Raw genomic sequence first — 9402 nt, forward strand, 5'->3', positions numbered from 1 at the left:
TTTCCCTACGGTGTGGAATATTCAATTAAACTTTCTCTCAAATTGGCCATAACTTTCAATGGAAATTAAAGCAGTTCTATTTAGGTACCAGTATCTGTCACCAGGCTTAATGTTCAGAGAGAATAGCAGTGGTTCCACCTGTTTGGTGTGAATTAACCTCAGCTGACATTGCTCACGTTTCAATTCCTCAAAAGCAGGGGAAGCTGACAGCATTCAGCATCCGACTGCACGTGCTGGCTCTAAGCTTTGGGGTACTGCAGGGACACAGCAAATACACCCTTCATTTGGAATCTATTCCAATTAATCTGGCTTTTTTTTTTTAATAGGTTTTGTAATTCACGAGGGGGAAAAATATATTGAGCAGAATGTTCTTTAAAATGATCTCTCACTTTCCATCCAACACCATATGGACACACACCTCCTTCTGTGGTTAAAATGCTTCTTTTATTGTCAAAGCCACTGAAATTTCCTAGACCCTGCCTCTGAGTGAAAGAAACACACTTCTGTCAGAGGAGGCAGACCCAGAGCAGGAGTACATTTGTTTTATCTGACAAGGAGGGGGAAAAATGCTTTTTTGGAAGCCAATCTTGTTTGCAGGTTGTCTTAAGCTGAGGGCGGCTCATGTTCGTTCTGGGTTAACTCATTTAAGAAATGTAACTCAGAAAAATAAAATCTGCCTCTGGGAGTGTCTCACCAGTTGGTTTGGCTGGGAAAGTTATTTATTTTATTGTCCTGGGGCAGTGGGAAATGTGTGAGGAGTGGCAGCAGCTGTTGAATGGTGTAAAGGGGAAGTGGACCAAAATACCTGAGCACTTTCAGGTGTGTGTACACAGATATGCACTGCTTCTTGTTCTTTTTTGATGAAATGACCAAAAAAGAGTCTATTAGACACAATCTGATGAGAAGGGTGAGGGAAAAAAAGCCTCTAAGCACAGCAAAGAGCCTCCTGCTGGCCTCGGTGGTTTCTGTGGCTTGAGCTGCTCGCCAGTGATAAGCCAAAAATGTGTTATCAGTGGTGGAGTGCAAGTCCCTGGACATTGCTGCGACAGAAAGAAAGTTACCACTTTGAATTTATTAAAAAAAAAGTATAGAATTTGCATTTCAGAGTTATCCAAACAGCAAAACTTTGCTCCCACAAAAGCAGACACTTCAGTGGAGCAAAAGCCTTTGGCTGTGCTGACAATAAATATCTGAGCAACACAACTTCGTCAAAAATGGGCTTTTTCTGGGGCAGGCACTTGTAGTTTCCTGTCTGCAAGAATCTAGATGGCAGCTTGGTTTATTTATTAGTGACTCTTTAGTGCTCTGTGAAGCAAATCCTCCTCCCGTGGCAGGTTCTGTGGCTCAGCCCTTATCACCCAGAGGTGGGATCTGGGCTGCAGTGATTTCAATCACACATTAAGGCTGCAGCAAAGCAGCTCCACAGGCTGAAGATTAAATAGTTTGGACTTGCTTATCTTGGTTATACACAGGCAGCAATGAGAGGAAGAGGAAAGGCACTCAAAATAATTTTATCTAGCCGGTGTTGTGAGGTTTTTCCTGCTCCTCTGCTCCCCTGGCAGGCTGCAGCTGCTCTCAGAGCTTCTCCCTCTGCTCGAAAATCACACCAGCGTTTTTCCTCTTGCTGCCCAACAGGAAGGGCAGGCATTTATTTTTTTGCCATATAAAATCTGAATGCTGAACGGTGTCAGCAGCAGGTGGAATATTTGGAAATGTTTTAATTGATCTTTCACGAGCTTCCACCTGAGCTTGGGTAAATTGAGTTATTCAGTGGACAAATCAGCGTTTTCACCTATTTGTGACTATTTCTACCTTTAGTTCTCTGTCTTGAGTCTGTGTTTTTTAAGTTGTTAATTGCTCAGTAATTAATGGCACAGACAGGATGGGGTGGTTCAGTTTCATTAACCCTTGAAGACCAGGGTGCTGCAGGTTCACCTCTGCTCCTGCAGCCGGGTGATGTCCTGGAGGTGTGGGGACACTTTTGGACCCTCAGGCTTGTTCCTGTTTCCCACCTCAGGTAGCTGAACTGCTCACTTTTAATGCAGGCTGTGTTCTCCTGGGATGGGAGGAGGGCCAAAGTCAGACCTTTGGTGTGATGTGATATCAATTGACATTCTCTAATTGAAATAACAGCAGGTGACAGCCCAGAGAGGGGTGTGAGGCAGGTGACAGAGGCAATCCAACACACCCCTGAGTCAGCAGTCCCTAACTGGATTACCTGGGATGCTGTGGCTCGTGCCACCATCAGACTCTGTGCTCCTGGGATTTGAGGCATCTCTTACACAGGACACGAGCACTTGTGTGTTTTCCATTGAGAGAACTGGATACATTCAAATATATTTTAAATCTCTTGCTTTCAAAGCCACCATACAGTTCCCAGAGCTATAATCCTTATGGGCCAGGCTATAATATTCTTTCTTAGGGTGAATGAGGCTGCTCAGGGAGTGCAGGGTCTCAGGAACAAGCTTGGATGCCATAATCCAGTCCCTTATGCTTTATGGCTGTTATTATCTTTTCCCACCAGCAACATGAGTTGCACACAGGTGTAATTTAAAGCTAGAGACGATGTGAAATATGTTTTGAATAACAGATGAGTTTCAGTCAGGTATCATTAGCATATAATTAAGAATAAAGATAAATACAAGGCCTGTGACTGTGCTTGTGGTGGGGCCTGAGGGAGGGGACAGGGGGAGAGGTGATTCCTTTCTAATCTTCCTGGCAGAGTCTCTGTGAAATGCTTCTGTGGAGATGAATTTGCTCTCCCCGAGTGAAGGGCTCTTGTTCTGTCCTTGGTAAATCCAGCTGATTTCCCAGGGTCAGGCAATATCAGGGTTATTCCCATTCATTCTCACCTTCCTTCCGTCTGGAAGATCCATCATCTTCTGTTCACTCTTTTTTTTTTTCCTCTATATTTTTTGTACATCCCATCATCTCTAAATGTTATTTATTCATTTTCCCCTGACCTCCCATACTCACAAGTTTCCTGTATCCACATCTGGGTGGGCTTCCAGCAGCCTGACTGAAGTGAATTCTGTGCTCACATCCCTGCACACTGAAAGAACAGAGTCTGCAGGGCAGCAAAAGATTGGGAGATGATTTAAAAATGTTAAATCAAGGTTCCTTCCTGTCACTTTCTGACTGTGAGCACTTCCAGCATGTCCTCACTTGCTCTGAACTTGGAGGAGCAGCCAGACATTGACACTGATGAGAGGAAAAGTCTCGGTGAAATCAAGATAGCTGATCTTTTCAGGCAGGAAAAGTTGGTTTCTTTTGTGTTCTGAGCAGCCGCTGTGGAGATCAAACTGATACAAACAGGATGGAGAGCAGGGAGTTTAGTCAGAGCTTTCTGTGGGTGTTTGGAGCAGTGTCAGTGAATTTCCTGAAATTCTGCAGAGCGGTGGGCAGGGAAGAGCTGCACCTCAGGGATGGGGCTGTGAGCAGCTCCCAGGTCTGAGAGAGGAGAAATTGATAAGGTGAAGTGCTTGAGGAGAGAGGAAAGGAGAAAGGGAGGACTTAACAGCTCAAAAAATCAAAGTGCATTTTTAAAATGAAGGAGGAAAGTCAGCTCAAGGGAGGCTCCCGTCAGTAATCACCAACCTCAGAGCGCTGGACTGCTGGGAAATGACTCCTGAGCTCCTTGAAGGTTGTGTCAGCTTGTTTTGCCAAAATATTTTCTCTCTCCTACCTATATCTAGTGTGAGTTTTTAATGCTCTGATGGGCAGGAGTGTGGGATGTCCTTGTCAGGTCTGGGAGCCCATTCCTGGGAGGTGTGGGGCAATGCCAGGGACACTGGGATTTGATTTGAGCTCTGCTATGGCAGCAGTGCCTGTTCCCATTGTTTGAACTTTGGGTGAGGTTCTGTTCTGTGCTCTGTTCAGTGTGGGACGTTTTCATTACTCCGTCTGAGGTTCGGTGGGAAAAAAAAATAAAAATCTGCTGTTATCAACTAAATGAAGTGACACCAGATCTTTCCCAAGGTGCATGGCACACGGCCTCTTGCTGCTGAGGCTCTGTTTTGTATTTCAAGCCTGGAACATGGAGATGCCTTGTGTGACCTGTCCCCTTTCCCTGTGCCTGCAGATGACAGCACCCTGCACGGGCCAGTGTTCCTCCAGGAGCCCGACAGCGTCATCTTCCCCTTGGACTCGGAGGAGAAGAAAGTGAAGCTGAGCTGTGAAGTGAAAGGGAATCCCAGACCAACCATTGGGTTTGTTCAGTGTTTGGCTGTTCTTAGAGCCTTTCTGTGATCAGGTGTGACCGTGTTCACAGGGGTCTCAGGTTGAGGGAAGAGATGAGGATCTGACTCCAGGTTTCACAAGGCTGATTTGTTATTTTATGGTATATATTACATTAAAACTATACTGAAAGAATAGAAGAAAGCATTTCATCTGAAGCCTCGCTAAGAATAGAATAGCAAAGAATGATAACAAAAGCTTGTGGCTTGGACAGAGAGTCCGAGCCAGCTGGGCTGTGATTGGCCATTAATTAGAAACAACCACGTGAGACCAATCACAGATGCACCTGTTGCATTCCACAGCAGCAGATAATCAATGTTTACATTTTGTTCCTGAGGCCTCTCAGCTTCTCAGGAGGAAAAATCCTAAGGAAAGGATTTTTCATAAAAGATGTCTGTGACAATCAGTGATGTCCCTGGAGGCTACCACAGTGCTGATCCCAAAAAAATCCCCAGGGGCAGCTCTGATCCCTGCTCTGTGACCAGGGGCAGGATCCAGGGAGGGGCTGGAGCTGGGCCAGGAGGATTTGGGTTGGGTTTTAGGGAAAGGTTCTTCCCCCAGATGGTACTGGCACTGCCCAGGGAATGAGCAGAGTCCCAAGGCTGCCAGAGCTCCAGGAGCATTTGGAAAACCCTCCCAGGGTGGGATTTGGGGTGTCCTGGCCAGCATTTGGACTTTGGTGGTCCTTGTGGGTCCCTTCCAGCTGAGGATGTTCTGTGATCCTGGGGCATTAGGAACAGAGGGAATGGACACCAGGAAATCTCCAGGTATTGAAAATCAATGGCAAATCTTGGACAGGAGTTCTAAAATGCTACAAAAGGATTATAAATAGTCCTGGCTCTCAGATTAACCATCCTTTCCCACAAAAATGGACAAAATTCCTCATTCTTTTCAGCTTTAGCAGCTGCTTTGGGATCCTTGGAGGAAGGTGCTGTCCTCCTGCAGTGCTGCTGCTGTGAATCATTGGTGCTGCTCTTCTCTCCCCTCTGGTGCCTCTCACTCTGCTCACCAGTAAATGCCACCCTGAAACCAATTAGAGCCACCAGGCCTCTGCCTGTGTGCTGCCTCCTGACACAGCCAGCTGTTTAATGCCACAAACCCATGGATCCATGGTGCAAACACAGCTCCTGAGCTTCCCTGGGCACTCAGGAGCTGGAGGGGCTGGGATTCCTCAGTGCCCCACTTTGTGGCAACATCTGCCAGGAGGGAATTTTCTGAAATTTATGAGCAAACAAACAGCAAGTGGGGAGAGGGGGGGGAATTATATCCTCGGTGGACTTGAATGGGTTGGAGATCCTGTCTCTGGGACTTCTCCTTGCCAAGTGATCAATTCCAAAGAGCAGCAGCACCAGCAGCTACAGGAGCATTAATCATTTCAGAGACTGAAATACATGTCAAGGATATTGCTCCTGCAGTTAAATACTGGAATATTTCAATATCACTCAGGAAATTTGCATTTTTTGTGCTGTATTTTTTATTATTTTATTTTTAATAAGTAGTCAGAACCATTCTAAATCTTCCTTTACTTACTCCAGGCTGTGTTTCCAAACAGCCAGGAGCATGAGCAGAGTTTAACTTTGGCATTGTGTGCTGCAGGTGGAAGTTAAATGGAAGCAGCATTGACGTGGGCATGGATTTCCACTACAGCCTGCTGGGAGGAGCCCTGCTGATCAACAACCCCAACCAAAGCCAGGATGCTGGCACCTACCAGTGCGTGGCAACAAACCCCTTAGGAACCATTGTCAGCAGAGAGGCCAAGCTGCAGTTTGCCTGTAAGTCAGAAGGCAGCCACTGTTCCCATGGTGTGCTGGAAAAACTGGGAGCTGGGTGTCTTTTTCCAGTTTTTCTGGTGGGTTATGGGGTGTTCTCTGTGGGAAATGGGTTTGTGGAGAGTTCTCAAGGCTCACACAGTGTGCATCTGTGTGCAAACTTTGAGACGAGAAATGCTGACTTAGAATTGCCATGGAATAGGATGGATGTTGTGGAGAGAGATGGAACTAGAAAAAGTTTCAAAAGGTGGCCTTGCAAATAAGACTGGACACTTTGGAAAAATAGAACTGTGAAAGAGGCATTGTAGTGGGGCCCAGGAGGGGTAATTTTAGAGGATTGGCTTTAAGGCATCTCCAGCAGCTTATAGGCCAAGGAACACTTATAGTGTTTCGTAATTAGGAAGTAGTTTTTGATTGTGAATTACAACATCTGTATTGTCTCACCCTACTCATGAGACTGAAAATGGAATAAAAGTTTGTGTAACACCTCTCAGCTGCCCCATTTCCAGGCCAGAAAAGGGCATTGTCCAGCAAATTGGTGCCCTGTGCTGACCAATAACCCCAACCAAAGCCAGGATGCTGGCACCTACCAGTGCGTGGCAACAAACCCCTTTGGAACCATTGTCAGCAGAGAGGCCAAGCTGCAGTTTGCCTGTAAGTCAGCCTCTGTTCCTGAGCTGGAAAAAACTGGGAGCTGGGTGTCTTTTTCCAATTTTTCCTGGTGGGTTTTGGGGTGTTCTCTGTGGGAAATGGGTTTGTGGAGAGTTCTCAAGTGTGAGAACTTTCACACAGTGTGCATCCGTGTGCAAACTTCGAGATGAGAAATGCTGATTTAGAAATGCCATGGAATAGGATGGACATTGTGGAGAGAGAGATGGAGCTAGAAACAAGCTTCAAAGGATGGCCTTGCAAATAATTCTGGATACTTTGGAGAAATAGAACTGTGAAAGATGCATTGTAGTGGGACCCATGAGGGGTGATTTTAGATGATTGGCTTTAAGGCATTTACAGCAGCTGATAGGCCAAGAAACACTTGTAGTGTCTGCTCTAACCAAAGGGATGGCAACCAGAATTAGCTGAATTAGGAAATACAGGGTGATTTAAGTTTACTACAAAGGCTCTGCCTCAGAGAAACAATAAAAATGGGCATGTAAAGCTTCACCCTTCATCTGGGCAACCCCTTATTTTCCATCCTCATCTTGTGTGGTGTGGGTTTTGTTTTGTCTCACTTTTATTTCTGAGGAAATGACTGTTGGGGTTTATTTTGAGAATGATAGGTGAGAATTGAGGGGTTTTTTTCCCCCCTCCTTTTAAGAGTTAAATTGTGAATCTTGGGGCATCAGTAATGTGTGTTGTTCTTCAAGGGCTGTGATATTCTTCTGTAGCCTTTTCAGGGAAGATTAAGCTGTGATTGAGCCATTCAGCCTCCTGTGGAGGGCAGACAGGGTCAGCAATTTCATCCTTGAAATATGTATTTAGGTTACAAACTCATTATGATGAAAGTGCTAATATTTCCCCCGAATCCTTGCTTTTTGATATGGCATTTTCATTTCAGGTTTGTCCTTTTTGATTTTTTTCTTCCTCTCTCTTTTTCCCTTTCTCTTCTCACTTTTATTTCTTTTTTTTCTCCACGCTAGTTGTCTCTGAAATTGAACATATTTTCACTGAGTGAGGAATCTGCTGTGCCACAGTAACAGAATATGGATTAATGATACCCCAAGCCCTGTGCTTATAGCAGCACGGGCTTTCAGAAAATAAAAAAGCATTAAACTCTTGAGTATGGATCTAATAATGACTTTTCCACAAAGATCTACAGAAACACAGCTGAACTAGATTAAATTATGTGCTTTTTATTTTAGGGGCTGGGGCTTAGCTTGATGATTTCATTCACTGTGCTATGGTTTCTGTTGGGAAGTAACCCTGGAATCAAGCAGGAGTTGTGGCTGGGGGGCAGCTCTGAGGCAGCATTTTGGGGCTGAGCCCACCCCTCCAGCCTGTGATCAAAGTTGGTGTTTGTGGCCTGGATCCTGCTTCTGTTGGGGATGGACATAAAGCTCCCATTGATTTCTGGTGGCACCAGAGCTGGCCCACAGCCCTCCCAAAGTGATGAATTTGCAGCTTGTTCTGCCTGCTCAGCTCCTGTCCCTTTGGCAGGGCAGGGAGGGTGAGCTCCCAGTGTGTCCTTGCCAGTTATTAAATCACAGAATCACAGAATGACCAGGTTGGGAGAGACCTTCCAGATCATCGAGTCCCAGCCAGCCCCAACACCCCAACTCAACCCTGGCCCCCAGTGCCACATCCAGGCTTTGTTAAACACACCCAGGGATGGGGACTCCACCATTCCCTGGGCAGAACATTCCAGAACTTTATCACCCTTTCTGTGAAACCTTTTCCCTGCTATCCAACCTGTATTTCCCTTGGTGCAGCTGGAGGCTGTGTGCTCTGGTTGTGTCAGTGCTGCTGGAGAAAGAGCCCAGCCCCAGGTGAGCACAGGCACCTTTCAGGAGCTGTGCAGAGTGATGGGGGCAGCCCTGAGTCTCCTTTTCTCCAGGCTGAGCACCCCCAGCTCCCTCAGCTGTTCCTCACAGGGTTTGTGTTCCCAGCCCCTCTCCAGCCTCTGGACACACTCAAGCTGACCATGGCATAATGCATGGAATGGAACATCTCCCAGGGGCTGGAAGTTGTTCTGTCACTCTCTAAATTAGAGATCTCTTATTAGATCCATACTCCAGAGTTTAAAGCTTTTTTATTTTCTGAAAGCCCGTGCTGCTATAAGCACAGGGCTTGGGGTGTCATTAATCCATATTCTGTTACTGTGGCACAGCAGATTCCTCACTCAGTGAAAATATGTTCAATTTCAGAGACAACTAGCGTGGAGAAAAAAAAGAAATAAAAGTGAGAAGAGAAAGGGAAAAAGAGAGAGGAAGAAAAAAATCAAAAAGGATATCTGGAAAAGTTTCCTTACTAAATTCTGGCTGAGCGTTGGAAAAGGCTGCTCAGGGCAGTGCTGGAGCCCCCATCCCTGGAATTGCTCAGACAGTGGCAGATGGGGCACTTTGTGGTGGGGTTTAGTGGCCCTTTAGTGGTGTCTGCTCCAAGGTTGGGCTTGACCTTAATGTCTGATTTATACCCATACCTCCATAGTCATCAGATGACCATGGGAAGTTCTCAAAATCACCTGGAGAAGCTCCTGTTCCTTGCAGACCCTTCTCAGGGCTGTGCATTTGCAGATCTGTGCGTTCAGATTTAATTTCATTTGGTGGCCTCTGCTGCTCCTCCAGCCTGTCCCAGGTGGGCAGCACTGCTGGAAGGGGTTCAGAGGGACTGGGACAGCTCAGGGCTTCCCTTCTGCTTGAACTCTTGCTAAGGCATGTCCAGCTTGTCTGTGATCACAGTG

The 9402-nt window shown here is 46.2% G+C and overlaps 1 protein-coding gene across 4 annotated transcripts in view; it reads left to right on the forward strand.

The window, feature by feature from the left end:
* The window catches only part of CNTN4 (contactin 4), a 236488-nt gene that overhangs the window by 125162 nt on the left and 101924 nt on the right, over nt 1–9402 (forward strand). For 2 of the 4 annotated variants that reach the window (XM_031061619.1, XM_031061620.1), the window contains exons 3-5: nt 4082–4208; nt 5833–5929; nt 6581–6659. In XM_031061619.1, the coding sequence (XP_030917479.1) occupies nt 4082–4208; nt 5833–5929; nt 6581–6659 (303 nt within the window). Of the gene's footprint in view, nt 1–4081; nt 4209–5832; nt 6009–6580; nt 6660–9402 lie in introns of all 4 variants that reach the window. The other 2 variants (XM_031061618.1, XM_014309312.2) reach the window with 1 other exon arrangement.

The sequence above is a fragment of the Geospiza fortis genome, unplaced genomic scaffold (assembly GCF_000277835.1).
Source record: "Geospiza fortis unplaced genomic scaffold, GeoFor_1.0 scaffold128, whole genome shotgun sequence".
NCBI classification, from domain to species: domain Eukaryota; kingdom Metazoa; phylum Chordata; class Aves; order Passeriformes; family Thraupidae; genus Geospiza; species Geospiza fortis.